At 36.3% G+C, this 22990-nt stretch overlaps 1 protein-coding gene across 1 annotated transcript in view; it reads right to left on the bottom strand.

The window, feature by feature from the left end:
- The window catches only part of LOC122793778 (trypsin-3-like), a 242734-nt gene that overhangs the window by 209863 nt on the left and 9881 nt on the right, over positions 1 to 22990 (bottom strand). The window contains exon 2 of the mRNA XM_044061968.1: positions 2621 to 2780. Within this exon, the coding sequence (XP_043917903.1) occupies positions 2621 to 2780 (160 nt within the window). The remainder of the gene's footprint in view (positions 1 to 2620; positions 2781 to 22990) is intronic.

Genomic DNA, 22990 nt, shown 5'->3' with positions numbered 1-22990 from the left:
AAATAAAATAAATAAATTTAGTGTGTCTATTTGTCTTAGTTCTAGGGGTGTTTAGTTTAAATTTTTGTAACATGATAAAAATATTTTGAATTACTAGCATCATCTCAATCTCTCTTTAGTGCAATACTGGCTATTAAAAAGCAGTATTGCATTGGCAACCAAACCTGAGCACTCTTTGTGGGATCTAAACTGTAGCAACTGCTTGCTATGTTGCAGCAAGCAGTTTCCTGCAGTTTAAAAGCAAAACAAAATTTTTTTAAATTAAAATCTGAGCACTTTAGCACTTTGTGCAGGCAGATTATAAACTGTAGGAACAGCTACAGTTTAAAAGAAAAAAACATTTTGCTTTTTTTAGACTAAAACCTGAGAGCCATAGCACTCTGTGCAGGTGGGGTGTAAACTGTAACAACTGCAGGCACTACAACAGTAGCTAACCTGTTTACTCCCCCAACAGAAAGGAGTGATTTTCATTGAATCATGGGGTTTTGTTAGTACAATAAGGCTGCACTGTACCTTGTAGAGAAGAACATTTTCATGGCAGTATATTACTTTTAGTAATGCAGCATGCCATCAGCAACAGGATCACTTCCATTGCTTCCCTGTAGCATTATTTTACTAAATTTGCTGCTGGGTACTGACTTATGTAGGATCAACCTTGTGTCTTGAGTATTTTGCGTCAATTACTTTAAATTGATAGAGTAAACTTCCAGACCCTGTCCATCCCTCATCTGCCTCTACATCTCAGAACTTAAAGTCAGTCTCTTTTCCAAATGTAGGCACAATCTTAGATTGTTTGGAGATAAGTCTATTAAGATATTTAGACTAAAACCACAGCTTTCTCCAAAACCTTCATCAGCCTTTCAGTCACAAATAAAACAAACTTCTTTACTGCTCACCTACTTTTCTTTGCTACCCATGACCACATCAGAAATGCCTCAAGAACATACTTGATGATCTCTTATATCTGCTTCTACCACTAATTCTAATGTATTGGAGTAACTTATAACATGCAACTATGAAACACAAGTTATCCTACTGGTGGATAAAGCTTGATCTCTCAAGCTTTAACTACCTGAGGTTTAACTCACCAACAACTGGAGTTCCTCCACAGGAAATCATTGTCCGCCAGTTTTGCCAGCGATGATTCCCTTTGGGGTGGAATTTCCCCCTTTTTTAAGTAAGTGCAACCTCAAAGTTGGTATATATACATTTGGGGGTATAGGGTGTCTGGAAAGCTTACCCCCACATGGGGGTGCAGGGGAGTTGCCTCCCCAGCAAAAACACTTTAAAAAGTGTTTTTCAGCAAGATGTTTTTGGCAAATGCAGTTCGGGGATTCCAATACTCGGTCCATTCACTATCATCCACTCATAGTGGAAGCCTATGAAACCTTCATTTATGACATTGCAAATATAATGAAGAAAGTAAATGTGACACTTCAATGAAAATAAAAGTATATCGCTGTTTTAGCTCTCATTTACACGTATTTGCTAATCCTTGTTGATCACACTGTTTTCTATATGTTGTTCATTATAATTTTTATTTGTTGCACTTCATAACACTATAGATTATTTATTTCTTTACTTGTCTTGGATAGCTGCCTATCTACCAACCTATATGTCTATGTACTGTATATATATATATATATATATATATATATATATTTATGTAGCTAGTTATCTGTTAATAGAGGGGGGGGGGGTGTTCAAATGAACAGAGCTTATTTCCAGTTGAGGCCTTGGGGATAAATTCTCCAAAAGATATATGGACCAAAGAATTCAGAGGTTAAAGTATTTTGTACTAACCTTATTTTTAAAAGATCCAAGTAAAATATACGTAGCTGGCCATAATAAGTAATTACAATGCCTAAAACTAAGAAACAATGTTAAGATACAGTGCACAAAATATTGAATAAATAACTTGAGGGAACAGACAAAAAGCAGTCCTATACATGGAAACAAAGTTTTACTTTAACAGCAGAGATTCAAGCAAAAACAGAATGATATAAAGAGATCTGCTAAAAAGGAAATAAGAAAAATTTAAAAACTATTTTAGGTGATCATGTTTCAGTTTTGTAAGCCTACTATACCAAACTGATGCAGATTTAAATAAACATAAATAGATAGGTATCTCCATCTACTTTTGTTATAAGTTAGAAAATAAATATACAGTTCTGCCATTGGGCTAGTTATCATTCACAAATGCTGCATTTTACAGTTTAAGCAGTCCACAACAAGCCCATTACAACTCACTCCTTTTATTAAATCTAGGCAGTGCTGCGGAATTTGCCTGGACCATTTCTTACGTGTACTTGTTGCCTGCATGAACTGACAGTAATATGATAACTGAAAATATATGACCTAAACAAACAACGTTTACATTTTTATAAGACTGTATATACTTGTCTAATAATAATGCAACTAAATTCCATTTGGTCTTGTTTCTTGTCTAATATTATAGTTTAGCAAGTTGTGTGTTTGCTACTTTGACTTCTGTTTTGTCAAAAAATAGTAAAATAAAATAAATGTGCATTTTATTTTAGATTATTTCATGTCTAATACTGTATTTTAGCAGGTTTTCTCTTTGGTACTTTGACTTCTGTTTGAACAGTCTTTTACTTACTCAGTTAAGCAGTGTGCTGCTGTCAAAACCCAGCAACGGCTAATTAAAGACCCACCACAAAAGTGTTTTCCTGAGGTTGTCTTTAGTGATACTATATATGTCACCGACGAAGGTTTTGTTACATAGCCTCCAATAATCCGTGATTCACTTTCTGGTTGACCTGTATATTGAAAAACAAAACAAAGAATATGTAAACATAGCCATGGAATTCTAATCCATACTGATAAAATAATGATGATAGTTGTGCAAAATAGTGTGGTAGCAGCATATTACAGCTTTTTATATTAAGAAGTGCAGAGTGGCTCCTCTAAGCAGTTTCACTGCCTCACCATAAACCATACCCTAGAATATACTAATGTTAGTATGAAATTGTCCTGGATAATCTCCCTGAAACTGGCATCAGAATGGATGTTAAACTGGAGTGCAACTTTAGATAACACAAGCGCTACCTGTCTATGGCATGAGTGAGATTAGAGTACTTAGCATGATAAAATTCAGTAGCAAGCTGAAAGAAATAAACATTTGCCTCTATAGCTTTTGCTTATTTGGGGTCTAAACTATCTGAAAAGTAGAAACTCTGATGAAACATAGGTCCTAATCAACACTGTCCCCTGCAAAAGTAAACATGTACTTGAGGAGGTCAAAAAGAACATGAAGTTATGGAAAACAGTACTGGGCTAAATCTTTAATGGATGAAGCTATTACTGTCTGCAAACTAAGATCACAGACAACCATGGTTAGGGAACAAGCTACCAGAAGTTACACCATGGATGATACATAGATAATATGCATTGTGGGAATCACAGAAATGTGTCAGATGAACATTCATAATTAGGGCATAAGCATATCAATGTACACATTTGCTTTGAGGACGTGGAAAATAAAGAAGCTATGACAATAGGAGGTACTGCTAGCCATGTCAGAAGTAGCTCAGTGGATGTATGACTTGTGTCAGCACAGTTAGCTGACATTTTGTAAATAATTATGTCATTTGTATATCAAACTGATTTGTACAGGTGCTTGTGCTGAAAATGTATTTGTGAGGTTTGCCTGTGTTAAAATGTATCAACAGTGCACCCTGCTGGAATGAAGGGAAATGTACATATATTATTGTAACTGAATTAAATGTATGTGCTTTAATGGAGGATACTGGAACAGCAAAGGTTAACCAGCTAATTTACTTGAAGAAAAATAAGGGAAATGTAAATGAGTTGATACACCATTAAAATGTCACCCCACGGTGCTGAATAGGACTGGAGACAGTGGGTCTGGAAGAAGCTTTTGTTCATTAGCTCAGTAAAAAACAAAAGGGGGAGCCCCAGGCACTGACATGAACATTAAGATATATTGTAGCCATATATGCTAAATTCCTGTCTCATTTTCAAAGGGGATTATTGTGAGAACCTAGAGTCAGGTGACCAGATGAGGTCAGTCTGCAAGCCATCTTGGATATTATATTTTACACAGAGTAATCTCTGAAGATGGATTATTCTGTTTCAGGGAACCTGACTAGAAATTCTGCTTATGTATTTTATTGTGCCTCGCTCTATCAAGTAAGTTATCAGGGAATAGTAATTCTCCAAGGTTCAGTCAGGAATATAGTGAAGCTTAATTTAGATATTTTTTCTTTATTTGTCTGAGTCTGTCCACCAATGTTATTTTCAATATTTCCTGTGATTTGAACTGTGTGGTTTATTGTATATATATATATATATATATATATATATATTCAGTATTTTAATGCTGTTTACTATTTATTATTAAGTATATTTAAACTTTTATTGTGGCTGGTCCTTGTAGAAAGTATTTAACCTTTGGGAGTGCTTATATTTATTTGGTGACATTGTGTGGGCCACTCCAGAAAGTCTAACCATCTTGGTCAACTACTACCATTTGTATTAGTATTAATATTACACAGTATAACTGGACACCCTTTGTTAAGGGCCTTAGAGAAGCTGATTGTGGAGTGTCTGATGGCATTGATAACTACCTTATACTCTGGGCAAAAAGGGGCACAGCAAGCAAATCTGGGCTAGCCTTTCCCAGGTGTGTGTGTGTGTGTGTGTGTGTGTGTGTGTGTGTGTGTGTGTGTGTGTTTATGTGTGTGCGCGCGTGTGTGTGTGTGTGAAAAATCAAATCTCTCAGCGGGTGTGTCAGCTACTTGGGGCAGGGACACAGAGCACTAGGTTTACAGACTGGGTGCTGGAGGACTTGGCTTTGACATTCAGCTGAGGACCTAACCGTATAGCTGTACCAGTGGACAGTCTTATTGGGGACCTGGAGGGAGACAGATATGGAAAAATCCAGACCCTGGGTTGACTGTGTTCCCTGTGTGCTGTTAAGGGAAATCGTGCTTGATGCAGAGAGGTCTGCATCTCAAAATACTAAGTGTATCCATTTCTATTCCAAGTACATGTCCCTCTCCAATTTCAGTGGTGAGGATTCAGGCTCCTTGATTACTGGCCCAGAGAGGGGGTCATCACAGAAAGAACAGGATTTTACCTAGCAAAATAAATTAAGAAATATAGCTCATACATAAACAGGAGAAGGGAAGGAGAAAAAAAAACAATATGTTTTGATTGACAACAGAAAATGGTACCTTAGTGCATGCAGTCATTATTTATATAAATAAATATATTGTGTATATGATCCGGCAGAGGAAAAAGTGAGAGAAATTGTAGAACGAATCACTGGAATAATGCCAAAAATGAGGAATGTTGTTAGTTGGGGATCTACATTTCTAGATTTATTTATTTACATGCTTGCTTTTGTTTACTTAATTTATGTACTTTATTTGTTAACTGGGGTAGAGCATAGATGAAAATTGACTAATCACAGTGTGAGCTCAGAAAAAGGCAAAACTATATAACATTTGAGAAGCATACAATTAAAATAGAGGTAGAATGAGGTATTGTGCAATAAATTAATACTCTATACAGTAATATGAGATAGAAAGTATTGATACACATTATATACAATATATACATTAAGTAAAGAAAAGATAAAAAATAGTATAATGAGGGAACTGAGATGACTGTAAATAAGCGATCTCTAAACAGGAAAATAAAATGTAGAGACGTTAATAGTGTATAATGAACTGTTGGGTGTTCTGTCAGGTATTGGTATGTCAGGATAAGCAGTAGCAGCTGTAGGAGAAAAAATGTGGAAATGTGATATGACGTGATATGATATGATATGATACGATATGGTATTATATGATATGAGCAGCAATTGGAAGCGCAGAGTAGAAGTTAAGTAACAGAAAATGGAGGTAGTATGAAGGAGATTATAGTTTATGTCACCAGAGAGACTGCAATGGCATTTAACTTCCTGTATAAGATGAACTTTTAGGAGGGAATGGAATATGGAATAACGGTTAGTGGTTTTAATATGAGAGGGGTGGGAATACCAAAGTTTAGGACCTAAGTTGGAGAAGGAATGGTTTGTGAAATGCAATTTTGATTTCAGGATTTGTTGCAGAGGGCCTGAGTGGCTGGTGCTTCTGAGGTTGCAGAATGGCACAAATCTAATTAGTTTTGATGTTAAGGGTGGAATTGTCTGCTCCTTAAGGAGTCTGAACAATTGTGAGCCTAGCAGCAGGTTAGCTGTTTGTCTGACTGGGAGCCATTTAGCTTTTTCCAAAGTAGTGCAGTGGTGTTCATGTTTAGGAGTACTGGAAATGAAAAGGCAGATTGTGTTTGTGATAGACTGAATAGCTGACGTTCTTTTTCAAAGTTGCAGTTACTACTGGGAGACCATATTCAAGCTGTGCAAGAAATACGCCCTTCACTATGGCTGACCTGGTAGAGTGTGAAAGAAATGGAGAGATTTTATTAGACTAGAAAAGGAGTGAACTGATCTTTTTAGACATATTGCTAAAGTGTAGTTGGAAGCTGTTAGCTATGTCGAGCCATATTCCAAGGCACTTGAAAGAGTTGATGTATGCTAATGGCTTATTCAGATGACCTCAGATTATGAAAGAGTCATACATTTTACTAAATTTATTTGTGGTGCTGAATAATGCAGTTTTTGTTTTGTTGGAGTTAATTATTAGGTGTTTATCATTCATCTACTGGATGAGGAAGAGAAATTCATTATGGAGGTCTAGTTGAAAAGAGTGGCCAGAATAGTTAATGCGGGTTGAGGACCATATCATCAGCATACAGTAAGAATTGTAGGTGAAGTTTATCTAAGAGGAGTAATGTATATATAGAATAGTAGGGAGACAACAATGGAGTCTTGTGAATGCCAGTAGTTAGGGGTATGTAGAGGGGGAGATAGAATTAAAAATCAAAGTGAAGTGATGATTATTGAGGTCATTTTGGAACCAAGGGAATTGCATCACTACTAATACCAGTTTCATCATAATCTAACATTTAGGGGGTGCAACCCAGTCTAATACCAGAGGAGGGGATAGAAGGAAACTCTCTTTTTTTGGAATGTAGATATGTAGGTACTACTCCCAGTTATGATTTATCTATCCTCATAAGCATTTGTTTTCTCAGTTTTATTGGGAAATACTAGTCTTGTTAGGTTTGAACATTAAGCATTAGAAATATATTTTTTCTTATAAGGAAATAAGAATTCATTTTCTTATTCAAGATGTTTGTTTGGACTAAAAGTTTGGAAAAAAACTCTAAAGCATACCTTAGAATATTTAGAACCCCCATGACTTCTTTGAGTCAAGTGGTTGACCCTTGTTTAATTCAGTTATTTTACTGGAGTCATGGCCAGTTATAATGTTCATATGTAAGTACTGGGTTAGCTTTGCTTGTAGGCCATTTGAAGCTTAGCAATTTTTTCTTTCAGAGCAAGAATTAAACCCTGTACTTTCTGTCTATGAGGTGAATACCTTAGCCATTATGCCACCCCACCAGAAAACCTGAATAGTATTATAAAATGTGAAAAAAAAGTGTGTAATCCAGATGCTGAAAAAAACTGGGATGGGAAAAATGGGGGGGGGGGGGGTTGCAAACAAGTTAGGCAAGAATAATCACCGTGGAATAACCTTAATACTTAGTATTATGGATTCCATTAATCCTTTTACTGCCTGGAATGAAATTATGAAATGTACTTTCTGGAATTCAGTGTTCACAACTTCATATGTACATTTCTAAATATGTAGAACATGCAAAGAAAAGAGATATAAGAGTTACAAAGTAGGACTATGTAGTTCTAAATGATTGCTGACATTAATGTTTGATCAGTTGTAGGTCCCCATCCATATCTATTCTGGGATCTACCACTGAATCTGAGTATAAAGCTGTTGGATGGAGGTTTACCTGATTTAGCTTTGCTCTCTATAAATAACCAAGCCCAGTCTTAATTGACTGTTGCAATTAGTTGAAATGTAATTGTGAAAAAAAGAGCTTTCTTCAGAATCTGCAGAATTTGATATGGAGCTAGTTTTACCTGATATGGGTGAGAAAGTTTTCCCCTTCTGCTGAACAGAATGCAGTTGCTGTTTTTCCCAGTGGTGCTAATCATGTGGTGTTTGAGCTTCAGAGATATCTCCTTGTTCAAAAACTTATGCTTAAGATGTTAATAATACTTTTTCTCCCTCTTTGGCTAGAAGACCTCATCCTCACCCCTTTGTGAGACTGGAAATCTATACTTGAAAATATATGCAAAGGTACATTTTGTGGGATTAGGCTTTAAAATTTCAGACATTGTCAGTTATACATTTGGAAACCATACATTCTGCTAACTTCACTTTTGAAACACATGATTTGGCTTTTCATTTTCTTGGTTTGTTTCACTCTAAAAAGGGTTTCTTAATGTTAGATGACTATTTTATTGTGTCAACAACTTTGTAGGTTAAGAAAAGAGTGACTACAATACAGCAATGATGATATTTCAGAAGAGGCTATTATTTCATACCTGAAAATTGTGCAAATGTATTCGATGTTACAAAATGCTTTCATGAGAGAAGTATTTGAATGGAAAGTGAGTTGATAATGTTTTACTGCATTTTGTGAATAATATTATGACTGACCTCCTTAATGTATATTTAGTACAGAACCATAGGGTAGTGCTTTGTTTTGCTGGCCAGCTTAGATCTTATATATGAGGAAAGCTGCACAATCTGAGCCCATGTCACTTATGTGTGTGTGTGTGTGGGGGGGGGGGGGGGGTGAACTGTACAGCTTGAGTCCCTATTGCAGTAGGGGAATCTGCAGACTGTCTGAGTTTATCTACCTTGTTTGGGGAGGGGGCAGTGTGCACTCTGAGTCAGTGTCCCTTGTTTGGGAGGGGAGAGAAGAAAATGTGTATCTGTGGGTTTGCTTTACAGAAGTCATCCCTTCCTGTAACTGGTAGGCAATCTGACATTGTTCAGCCTTCCACAGTGAGCCCTTTGAGTGACTTACCTATAGAGCATGATGCTTGGTCTGTTGGGGGGGGGGGTTATGTGGGTGACACTGATATGTCTGTTTTCACAGAAGATGATAGAAATTAGGGAGACAACAGGATTTTTGTGATGTGGAAGGTGGTTTTAATGCTGATTTTGGTAAGTTAGATCAAAAATTAAAAAAAAAAAGGGAGGATACAGCAACAGGGGAGAAAACTAAAAAGTAACATGACTGGCTAACGTTTCTGTTTTGTCTCTGAATGTTAATAGTATATTAAATGAGGCTAGGAGGTTGGTGAATTTTATTTATTTATTTATTCATTCATGCATTCAAGTTTGGTAACTGGGGTAGAGCACCAACAGAAATTTATAAGTAGTATAGGGAACAGACAGCAGATATTTTCTTTTTTGCAGAGGTCTCAATTTCAAGTGTTTTGGAATGCCATTGTGAACATTTGGTATCGATAATCGTTCTGGTAGTACAAGTTTTGGCTGACAGTTTCATATTGGTAGGGGTATTGTAGTAGATTTTCATTTGAAAGGGAAATTATTTGACATGTAATTGACACCACAGACAGGCTTCATTTATCTGAAGATGTGAAATCTTTTTTTATTTTGTTAATGAATATAACTATCCTTGTGTCAGGAGATTGTGTGATTTGCATAGAAATAGTGTACAAGAGAGGAGGGGCATTAAGGATTATAAGGAATTATTGCTTTTTGATGACTTGCAGATAGGTAGTCCTCATGCTCATTGTGGGAGGCATTTAGGACTGAGACTGATGGTATCCTTTCTCCAGGTCATTGTTTGAGTTCCATGCTGCAGAGGTGATTGCCATTTTTCTGACCACTTTGTAGAATGGGGTGTTTGTGGTATACTTTTGTTTCTGCCCCCATAGGTAAAGGACTCGAGATTTATAGCCTCTTAGGTTTTGGAGATGCCTGACAGCATCATAGCTAGGGGGGTGGGTTGCATTTTAGTTGAAGCATGGTAAAGAATATCATAGGATGGAACTACACTATTGGACACATTTAAAGCTTGTTTGAGATTTGTGATGGGGCAGTTGAACTCATCTATTGGAATGAGGGGTTTAGGATGTTTTGAGAAGGTACAGGGGATATAGGCATGGAAAAATGGAAAATGCAGGATTTGTGTTGTTTATTTATTTATTTATTTATAAAATGGAAAATGCAGGATTTGTTCAATCAGTTTGGCAGGGCAAGAAGAAAGTAGCTGTGCCATCATTTATACAATTTAATGAACAGGAACTTTTAAGTGTAGTTTACAGCTTTTATTACATTTGTTCCCTGTTAATTAAATAAAAATCCTCACTTTATAATTTTCCTGCTCATCAGCTAAATCTTCTCTGATTTATTTTCCTTCATGGTATGAGATGTTATTATGAATGTTGTTATAACTCAGGTTGTGTGAACCTCCTGAGTTTCATTCCTGTGAATAGTTTGATTTCAACCTCAATAGTTTCTTCAGTACATTTCACAGGTTTGTAATTTCTAAGCTTCTGCTTTGTGGCAGTGTCCTTGGTTTTTTCAGAACCCAGTGCAATTCAGTCCATTGACCAGTGGTGTGGCCATAAGCAGTGTGAATCATTCATCATCTCTTAAAATATCACAGTAAATAATCTCTAAACTGCAAAACGGAGACCCACTTCCCTCATTGCAAACTGCAGTCACGATTTTTAAAGCCACAACGATTGCTGTTTAGAAGTCTCCACCTGCTAATAACTTATACGGTTAAATTATACAAATTAATAATGAGGCTTCACAATGTCTGAATGGGCTGCAAATCTGTCTTCCCATTCTTTGTGTGTGTAGTTCCCTATTGCTTTCTTTTTTGTTTATTAACAAGGCTAGTGGACTGGTCCAGACAAAATATTTCAACTGCTACTACATAGCTGTCGCATGAATGTTCTGAGGATACTTCACTGATGGTTTATTTAGACTTCGAGGAAGACTTACGTGATTCTGCTTTGGACTGGTTTGCAACTATCTTGAATTCACAAAATGATAGATAAGATAGCCTGTGTTTTATGTTTTTCTGTACTATTATTGTCAGATAGCCTATATTGTATGTTTTTATGTATTATTATTGTCAGATAGCCTGTGTTTTATGTTTCTATGTATTATTGTTTTACGTATTTGTTCACCACTTGAACCCATAAGACACACATTGCCTCTTCAAAGGTACAATCCAGGAGCACTATCTGGCTAAGTGACTTACTCAGAGTTCCAGAGCATGCAAATGGAGACTGACAGACTCAAATCCAGGCTACAGGAAATGTGTGTGTGTGTGTGTGTGTGTGTGTGTGTGTGTGTGTGTGTGTATATGTGTGTGTGTGTGTGTGTGTGTGTGTGTGTGTGTGTGCGTGTGTGCGTGCGTGTGTCTGTGTGTGCAGTGCATGAAAAATGATTAAATACACAAGGACATTCATTGCACATTGTGACTATCACAGAGATGTGTATTCTTCTTTGAAAGATATATTGAGGACATGGTCATGACTGGCAAATCAACATCAAAAATACTGACTGTAAAGGAATTTGGAAAAGCCCAAATCAGACATTGACTTTCAGAAGACAAAGGAAACTGTTTGAGAGAGCACGCCTGATTAAGAAAAACTCCAGGGTAAGGTCTTTGTGGAAGTTTTGAAACATAACATGACAATGCACCGAGGGACCACAACAGCATTATGTAAACATGTCGTGTTTTGGACAAATAGACTTAGTATATATATATATATATATATATATATATATATATATATATATATATATATATTTATGGTTTACTATCACATTGTTGATTGCACTATGTGCGATCCACCATTGTGCGAAACTCAGGTAACAGAACCGAAATTGCGTTTACTGCATTGTCGAACTGTACAATAGCAAACATTCGCTATAGTAAAGTTCGACAATGTAGTGCAGATCGCACTATAGTGGGGATCGGGAACTGTACCCTGTCCTCCATGTAGTGCGATCTCGGAGTTTGTATATATAAGTAGGGGGTGTGGGGGTGCATCCCCCCACATGGGGGGGTGCAGGGGGGCAAACATCTTGTAGAATGTTGAGCAGCTTTGAAGACGTACTACGTGGTTTTCCTGTTTTGAATATGGCTGTTCGAAAATGTTGATTTGATGTTCACAAAAAAGCACCATTTGACATTTTTATTGTTTGGTCATCTGTTTTCCATACAAACGCATCGGCCATATCACCTTCCAACTAATTTACACTCGGACATGTGTATATATAAAACTGGTCAAGTTCTTTTTGGCATAACGTTTTATAACCTACTAAGTTTGCAGTAAAGACTGTTGAGTTTTACTGCATTTTGGAACATCAGATTATTCTGATGATGGCTTAGAAATAGAAGGTGATATAAACAAAGATGTTTCATCATTGTTGAACAGTGATGTGACGACTTGGACCACGTTTACAGTTACCAATATGACTGTGAATAGCTGAAAGTAACAAAAGAATAGGAGACAATTTCCTTTAGAAATTACACTGTTCACCAAAGGACATTGCATGCAGCAGCAGCAGTAACAACGTTGTGGTGTTATGGGGGTTCCTGACACAGTTAATGATGGATATATGGAGAGAGTTGTGGGAGGTAGACTTTGATGTAAATTCAATGTTTTATTATATAGGACACACAGATATATTGCTAGAGGTACATGGTAATGAAAAAAATATATTTTTCATGCTGAATATCTGATCACTTCAGTATGGGTGCTCTAAATAGGGATATGGTATGCATGGAGAATATGTTTATTATCGGACAGCAGATGTGGTATTTCATCTCATCACTGGCTTGACTGTCATACGTAGGGAAATGTAAGTGGAAATAGGAGAACAGAATAAATTGGGTGAACAGACAGTGAGTGCAGAACTAAGGAACAAGCTGAAATTGTATTAGTTTGTCCAAAAATCTGTACCGTTTTTATGAAAATTACTAACGGAAAGAAGGAAGGAAACACAAACAATCTGATGTGGTGGAGGATGTGACAGATCTAAGAAATGCAAAAACAGAATGAAGCAATTTTCTGACAGAAGGAAGGGCAATGATAATGATTAACAGATCTGAGGAATATCTTATGCTGATACAGCAGACAAAAGATGGATAATTAGAAGAAGAGGGAAAGAACAAAAGAAACAATTTACAGTCAGTGCAGTGGCATACAGAAATAAAGCCATAACTATGGTTCATGTGACCTGGGTTCGCTTACTTGGCTCAGGTGCCTAAGATACTGGCAGGGAGCTATGGGTGTGCCCATCCCCAGCGGGGGAGGGTAGTTGTATAAGCCTTCTATGTGGGGAAAGAGCAGACCATAGAGAGGAACTGACCATGGATGTAACAGAGGAGTGCACAGGATTCCATCCTCAGCATATCATATGCAACATACCCAAATCACATTTCCTTTGTGTAAGAAGGATATGTTCTAATTTGGACACATATGAACACTGTAGGCAGGATTTGGTTACCAGATTTAAAGCCAGGGGTTATAAACATGAGAATGTTCTTTCTGCAAGTAATTGGGCTTCTGCCAAAGATAGGAATGAGGTATTGAAGTACCAAGAATCTTCACGGTCTGGGACTGCTGACATTCGGTTTGTCACGATATATGGCCATAATACTAACACTCTTATGGATATAGTTAATCGCCATTGGAATATATTGCAGGCTGATCACAGACTATCTGATATTCTTAACCCAAGATGTTTCTTTTCTTTTCGGTGAGGCAAAACTTTAGGCTCTCATTTTAGTCATTACAAACAATGGGGTGAATGTACCAAAATTCAACAGCAAAAAACTGTTACTGGGGAACGATTATATGGTTGTGTCCCATGTGGACATTGTACATAATGTACAAGTGTAGTTAAGTCTAAATATTTTTCCAGCAAAAATACATCCTCAGTGTTCGATATAACATTCTTGGATAATTGCAGTACTGACTGGGTTATTTACTTAGCCACATGCTTGTGTTCAGAATTTTATATTAGATAGACTTCTCAACCATTATGATTATGCATGACGGAGCGTCTCAGTGATATCAGAAACAAAAGGCAGTCCAGTGCCTTGTTTAAACATTCACCCATACATTCCACTGCTTGTTTCAGATTTACGATTATTGACAGAATAAAACTGGATGGCATACTTTATTAAATAACAAAGAGAAAAAGTGGATTATTAAACTGGGTGGGTTGTTCCCACATGGATTGAATCAGCACTTGTGATTATCCAATTAATGATTTTTTTTGGATTACCAGGATGTATAAAATTATGCTTGGTGCAGTTTGAGTTTTACACTGAAGAAGGCTTTAACAGCCGAAACCGGTCTGATTTTTTTTTGGGTTAATCTTTTTGATTGCCCTTATGGTGTATTAAAGCTTTTTTATTTCCACACTATATTGTGCTGGCCTGCTCATTTTTGACTAAACCAACCTCAGTCCATACAAAACTAAAACTCAGCACTGTAAGCAAAAGAGACAGGAACTTGTAATTTCTTGTAAAGAATGATGATGAAAATGCATAGGCATTGAAACAAATCTATTTTTTAGTGAACTGTGATGAGGTAATGAATGTACCAAAGGAATTAAAAGTTTGTCTCCTGCTAACGGTGCTGAGTTTTGGCTTTGTACAGTCTGTTGTATAGAGATGAGGTAGAAGGAAATGAAGAAAAATTTTGTCATGTAAAGGTTTTTGAGATAAAAGAAGAAACCCTAGACCTTATTTTAAAATTTGTCAAATGGCCAGAGGATTCTTGGAATGTATTATGAAAAGGCGGAGGCAGCAGCTTTGAGTTTTCTCTTGATGCATAATATCAGGGTATGCCATGGTTACCTTGTCTGAAACAGTAGACTGCTGGAGGTGTACAGTGGTACTGTCTGCTGTTGCAAAAGAATGGATAGGGGATGGGATTTAGAGACATGTTCATAACACTATATGGACTATTAAGAAGGACAGGGATACAATTTGATTTTTCTTGTTTTAGTTTGCATAAATTTTTGTCAGGGTGAATAATTTTCCCTACACTTTTCTAAGTGATGAAGGGTCCTTAATGGTCACCTAAATTACCACCAGCTCAGGTAGACTGGACCTGTGTTTAATGTGTCATGTGAAGGAGTGACTAAATTCATGACCCACGTTTGGTGAGTGAACAAACATGACAATAAAATACATGATCTGTGAAGTCTACCCATTTTTTATGATAATCCTCCCTGTATACAGTTTTGCCTCCACTGCTTCACCCCATCTTCTCTTTCCTCTTTTCCAGGTATCCTTGCACCCTTCTACTGTCACCATTAATTCAAGCAATGCATTCCATGGTTCTTAAGTCCTTTTTGATAATTCCTTTTCCAGATATAGTATATGCCCCTTCTCTTTTCTGCCCTTTTTCCTTCCTCTTCAGTGCTATTTCTTCAACTTGCCAAATGCAAACCCAGTGGGCCCAGATAAGTAGTCTGCTTTCTGTTTTCTTATTTGTGCATACATGCCCAGAAAATATTTTCTCTTCTGCTTCTCATTTAGTGTATACATGCCCAGAACATGTTGTCTTTTCTGTTTTCTTATTTAACGTATACTTGCAGAGACCATACCCTCCTTTCTGTTTTCTCATTTAGTGCATGCATGCCCAGATTGTATTCTCATTTGTGTTTCTTCAGTGTGTATACATACCCATATCATATCCCCCTTTCTATTTTTTTCATTCAGTGTATATTGGCTCAGATATAGAAGTCTGTCCTTATACTCCAGCCCAGTCATCCTCTTCATTATTTTGCAAACTCTATATTGCACACTTCTCACCACTTAATTTCCCTTCCTTTTTATGTTGCGGCCAAAATTTTCCATTTCTATTTTTCATAAAAAGTTTTTTTTTAATCTAATCACTATAAAAATAAAAACAAATAATATAATCCTTAAACATTTACAGTAACAAAACTGGGTTACCAGAGTTTGTTCAAAGAAAAATTGACCATAATTTACCAGAGTAAGCATTTATCTTAGGTTTCAAATCAACCCTCTTAAAAATATGGTACAAAAGGGACATCCTAAGCAAAGTTTCACTCCTGCTCCCCTTAATCAGAAAATGTAATAGATGGTATTGCATAGGAAAAGGGAAGGGAAGTAGTGTCAGAGGAACTTTTAAGGCAGGTGTCAATTTTTTGTATGCAGATACAAGATCTAAAATTATTAATCTAGGAATCTGTGACTAAAGTAGACAGTTTTAAAGCTAGCTCCAGGGCCTAGAGGGATAAATCTGTAACTAAGACACAGGTGACCCAAGTTTGATTAGTGGCTATGTTATCTGTAAGAGCCAGCCTTGGAGGAAGGGATTGAGCAGTTAGTGCTAACTTGACCATATTAGTGGGTCTGATTTGCCACATCGGTGACACCTAATAGAGCTCTAAGTGTTTACCCAGAGGATTTCAAGCCTGCAAAGCCCATGATGTCAATACTGTACCCAAATTAAGTAGCCCTAGTAAAATTAGCATACAAAAGTACACTTTTCAAAACAAGGAACCTCTCAGGTGCCACAGATAATGTAATTGAAAAAAAAAAACAAAAAAAACCAATAAGCATCTTCAAGTTGATTTTAACAGAGGACCAATAGATATACATGTATATGTGTTTGTGTATATATATATATATATATATATATATATATATATATATATATAGCTATATATATATATATATATATATATATATATATATATATATATATATATATATATATATGGGTTTATATCACTTAATTGAAGGTTCATTTCCATGAACCTTTGTTCATCAACCCTAATAAAATGAATGTTCACATCAACAAATGTTCATTTCAATGAATGACTTACCAGGGAAAGGAACGAGTTCCTCAGCATTTCGACTGTCACACAAAGTACAGTATTTCAAACCCTCCCATGTGGGGAGCTTCACTCCCACCCCCAGAACTATATACTCCAAGATGGTACTACAGTAGGGAAAGGGCAAATTTCTTATGATGGCCAACTCTTTCCTTTCCCTGTGTAAGTTGTTCATTGAAGTAAAAGTTCACTGATGTGAATGTATGCTGTATTAGGGTTTGTGATGTCCCTCCTCTGGACCGGTAACCACGGAACCTCAATCCTCACCACTGACACCTGTGGGGAACGTTTGCTAAGAACAAAATTGGATACACATGGTATTTTCAGATGCAGCTCTCTGTACCAAGCACAAATTCCCTTAAGAACACACATGGAGTACACTCCAGACCTGGGGCTGTGTTTCCTCTCCAGGCCCCAAATAAAACTCCACCTTTCTCTCTGCAGAAAACAGTGCTCTGTGTCCCTGTTCCAAGTAGCTGACACACATACTCTTTGAGATTTCATTTTCACAGACACACACACACACACACACACACACACACACACACACACACACACACACACACACACACACACACACACACACACACACTCACACCTGGGAAAGGCTGGCACAGATTTACCAGCTATACCACCTCTGTCCAGATAATAAGGTAGATTCACTGCCACCAGCCAACTACTGTAAGGTTCTTCCCAGGGTATCAAATTATTCTTAATAAAATTAATACCTATACAAATTATAGTATTAATCAAGTGGCAAGACTTTCAGGAGCATGGAAGCCACAGTGCCACCAAACAAATGCAATTACTCTCAAAGGTTAAAATATTTTCTAAAAGTCCAGCCATGATGAATGGTCTAGATATATTTAATAGATAATAAAATAGAAAACATGAAAATATTGAATATTTATTTACAATAAACACCAGAGTTTCAATTCACAGGAGATATAAAATAATAACACTGATGGAAAAACTCAGACAGATACAGAAAAACAGTATTTAACTAATCTCACCATATTTTCTAATTAACTGAAGCATTACTGTTCCCTTGTTAAGTTACTTACAAATGCAAAGCAAGACGAAGTGGATGAGTGCCTTTGTTGGCAGGTTCTCAAAAACAGAGTTCTCAGTGTCTCTCTCACATCTCTCACTAATATCTAAATGCAATTTCAGTGCTGGTTATAGAACAACATCACATTTGCTCACCTGAGTCTGAGGTTCCCATACTAACCCCTCACTAGAAATTGAACCAAGACCTGGCACAGATGTGTCACAACACACACATAGATGTAATACAGCTTTTGGAAACTATTAAACAATTCCAACCCTTTCCTTCCTCTGTAGAGACTAACCAGCCACACTCTGTGGCACCCCAGGGTAGCAATTAGTTTACCACTAAAGACCATAAGAGCCCTGGCCTTTCCCAGACATTGTATCTCTGGCTGCATTCAGGTCTGTGAGATAAAATCTTTATGGCCTAAACCAAGTCATTTAATTTATGGCTATTTTTCTTAAGGAAAGCTGAGATGAGCTTATCCCCTTCCCTTTCAACATTTTCTGTTAGCATATATACATTTTCTCAGTTACAACAGTACAGTCTGATATAAATGGTTTACTATCATAACCCTGAAGTGCACTTCATTGACTGGTGGTAAATTGAAGTGCATTTTCAAAGGGGCTAAAGATCAAATGTAAATGTAGTGAACCTACAACACTGAACACCGAACAACACATGAAATCCAATGGCCACATTTTGATAACAGTGAATTTCAAACCATCTGTATTAACATAATTTGAAATGGGGACGTGAAATAATTTTCAGTTTCGACAATATGGTTCAGCAATGTGAATAAACAAAGAAATGCACTTCAGGGTTATGACAGTAAACTGATATAAATGTATATTTCTTTTCTGCCCAGCAGGACCTACTGTTGATACATTTTTAACACAAGCAACTTTACAAATACATTTTTAACACAAGCATCTTTACGAATCAGTTTGATATTGAAATTACATATAATTCTTTACAAAACTCCAGCTAGTTATGCTGGCATATGTTACACATGCATTGCCCTACTCTCTCTGGCATAGCTGGCATTACCTCATGTCATCACAGGGTCAATGATTGAAGGTTTGTGGAAATGAACCTTTGACAAAGTGCTATAGACCCATATATATATATATATATATATATATATATATATATATATATATATATATATATATTTATATATTTGTGTATATATAAATCAATAATCACATAAAATATATGTCAAATAATTAATTCTAAAGTCTCTTGCTTGTAAGACATATGTTAAGGAAATGCTGTCATTAACACACGGAGGCACACTTTCTCTTGGGAGATGGTGATAATGTGGCTCAAAGGCAATGCTGAGGAGAGGGGGTGCTCCAGAGGAAGACACCTGTGCAGAGAAATGGACGGTTGGTCAAGATCCCTAGTATATATATATATATATATATATATATATATATATATATATATATATATATATTTGAATAAAGCTGTGTTTTAAATTTTTTGCTAAATATGGTATTATTGCATTTTCTTCTTTATTTATTTTAGTGTGTTTCACTTGGCTAGTACTCCTTAAGACCCTATTTCTGTTTTTAATAGTTATTTTGTGACTAGATACACATCCAGTGCTCTACTGGGATTGAATTTAGAAAATTCTGAACTTTCTTCATATACACAAACTCTATCCTCCAACCCTAATCCTTAAACAATGATTAAGTGACAGCAAGGCATTTGCATTAGAACACAGACTAACCCCCCAATATCTCCTTTTAACTAAGTGCAACTGCAATGTTTTAGTGTTGTGACGTATAAGACATTTTGTCCACAGGAATATATTCAATTTATTTTACATGCACAAACAACCTGTTCCTTTAAAATGTTACCCTTCAGCTAATACTTTTTGGCTAGGTACCCCTCAGATATTTTAGTATGACCAAATAAAATAAATATTGTCCACAGTAATGTATTCAGCTCATTTCATACAGAAGAAGACCTCTCTGCCTCCATTAGTGTTAACTGTGATCATACTGGTTTTACAATGTTATCATCCCTTCACAACCAATTTGCACAAATGCACTGCAAAGAAAAAAGGTTTGCTTTACACAGGATGACTCTTCCTTGTCAGTTTTTAACTCTCCTCAGCTTTGGATTAGCCTTTGAGAAGAATCTCTAGATCATCAGTGGTGGTGCTTGGAAGTGCAAGCAGCATGTGACATGCCTTATGCATGTCACTTACTACTGTGAACTATGAGCCACAGTAGGACTGTAATGCTGGCTAGCTGTTTTACTGTCTTGCTTCAGGGTGTCATTTGGCAGTAACAGGGTTCAGTTACTATCCTATAAAGTTAATATTTCTTCTCAAAGTGAATGTTACGATATGACTGAGATCATGCCATAAAATATAGTTTTCACATGAGTTTATTCCAGAAGTCACTGCCTTTTCTTCTTTTGACTAGTAAACAAACCACGAAAAAATTATTGTAATAGCATAATATTCTCATACTGCTTTTATTCACAGAAAATCTTGTGAGAATGTCATATTATCTCTGCTTGTATTTGCAGCTTATGTATTCTAAACAGAGTTCTAGGGTACATGCACTTGCAACTGTTTACAATTTATCTTTGCGTCTGCAGTCAACGGTTCATTCTTACTATACCAGTCCATTCTTTAAAAAGCATCATTACTGAACCCTGTTGCCTCTTACACTAGAAATAATGTTGTAGCCCCCTACATACATGCACATTCATGTCCTTCTAATATAGTTCAGACAACTTTCTTCTTTCTGCTTCATGTTGCTGGACAGTACTTCCCAGAAAGCTATATTGTGTGTCAGGATCCTAATAATACTGAGCAGTAGCTTTATATAAGCACATTATATCTCTCTGTTGTTATGCCAGTTCTGTATTAAGAAAGGTTAAGAAAAATTGGTTATTGATGAAACCATTACCTGTTTTTTAGTTGAGAATTAAAATTTATATTCCTGACATACTCTGTTCTTTCAGATAGGATTACTTCAGTTGATCATTAGACTGATTTATTTGTATCGTATCAAGCCTAAGATATATGCACGTATTGAATATATATTTTTGTTCTGTAATATGTTTAATTTGTTTTTAATATGTCTGAAGCATAAAAAAATTATTACCCTTTCCTAGCTTCTTTATTGGCTAGACCATGTATTTCTACATCTCTTTTTTTCAGAATTCCATCCATTATTATTTGTCCAAGCATTGAAGTATATCGTTACACGTCAATATTCTGGAAGCATCTTCTCTACAGCGCCTTTAATATCCATTGTGCTGACTCCTGCAAGATATAATACTAGCACTTTATGTTTCCAGGTAAACAAATGTTAAATAAATAAATAAATAAAATTGTTGTTCTAATATGAGTGCTTGCCTTCTTTGGACATCAGCCCTCAGTATAAAAGTAGGCACCTGTTTTGCACTCATTTTTTTCACCTGGCTGGTGTGGGGGACTGCTTACCTAGACAACAAGCAAGTAAATGCTTGTCTGAGGCTAGGAAGTACAAAGAACCCTCATATCTGCCTGGTTGACCTCCCCCACGATGGCCTCACCACCACCAAACTAAGGAGAATTGGTACAGTACAATGAGTAGGCTGAAGTCACATAGGAGAGGTTTCATTGTTGGCAAGCACAAGGGTAAGAAGAATATGGAAAAGAATTGTTTATATATATATATATATATATATATATATATATATATATATATATATGTATGCATATATATATATATATATATATATATATATATATACACACACACACACACATATATATATATATATATATATATATATATGTATATATATATATATATATATATATATATATATATATATATATATATATATATGTGTGTGTGTGGGTTCCGTTCATAATTTAGAAATACTGAAATCCCGAATTTCAGTATTTCGAAATTATAACACAGAAGCCTTGAAATCCCAAAACACCAGAAGTGCGAATCTCAAAATCCCGATATACGGAGATTTTGAATTAGCGCTTCTGGTGTTGAGGTGTTTAAATGGTTAGGTGTTAGTTTGGGTACGTATGTATGTGGGAGTGTGTTGGTTAGGGGCTTTAGTGTATGTCAGTGTGTGTTGTGACTGTGATGTGTGTGTGGAAGGACTGTAAAATGTGTGGGTGTGAGTTACCTTTGTGTGTCTGATTGTGCGATCTTGGAGTCAGTATATATAAGTAGGGGGTGTGGGGGCAAAGCCCCCCATATGGAGGGGTGCAGGGGGGCTTCCCCCTGCTTATATGTGGTCTAGGTTTGTCTGTGTGCTTGTGGGGGGAAGTAGCGTGTATGTTTATGTGTGTGCTCTATGTGTAGTGTAGGTTTGGGATTTTGAGTTTTGTGGTTATGGGTTTTCGGGATTTGAAGGTTTCAACTATGTAATTTCGAAATACTGAAATTCGGGATTTCAGTATTTCGAGATTTCATAGTGAACCCATATATATATATATATATATATATATATATATATATATATATATATGTAGGGTCTATGTTAAAAGTTCTGACCAAAATGTCGAACATTACATGGTCGAGACCAAATGTTCAACATTTGGATATTCGAACATCAAATAAAAAAAAAACTAAAAAAAGAAAAAAACACTTTAACAGCGTAACCCTGCACCCCCACACCCCCTACTTATATATACCAACTCCAAGACCGCACTTCAGTGCAGAAAAGGGAAATTCTCCCTATCTGCACCATACGGTGCCATTAAAAGTCCGTCTTCGAACACTTAAAATTTTGAATGTTTGGTCTCGACCATGTAACTTTCAAAATTTTGAGCGTTCCAAGATTTGTCAGGTACCCTATATATATATATATATATATATATATATATATATATATATATATATATATATATATATATACATGTACTGTGGTGGTGGCGCTGCAGTAGCATTGTCGCCTCACAGTTAGACGTTGCCCATTCGATTCTCAGTTAGAGCGTCTTCTGTGTGGTGACATGCGTGAATGGGCGTTCCTTCATTGAAGGTTGAGGCAAAGTCTGACATTTCACTCCCCATAAATAATAGAAGGGTTCAGGGTTACTCAGGGATGCTAACTCTAT

Source organism: Protopterus annectens, chromosome 2.part0 (genome assembly GCF_019279795.1).
Source record: "Protopterus annectens isolate FY-2018-M chromosome 2.part0, PAN1.0, whole genome shotgun sequence".
NCBI classification, from domain to species: domain Eukaryota; kingdom Metazoa; phylum Chordata; order Ceratodontiformes; family Protopteridae; genus Protopterus; species Protopterus annectens.
This window is presented reverse-complemented; position numbering and strand designations above follow the sequence as displayed.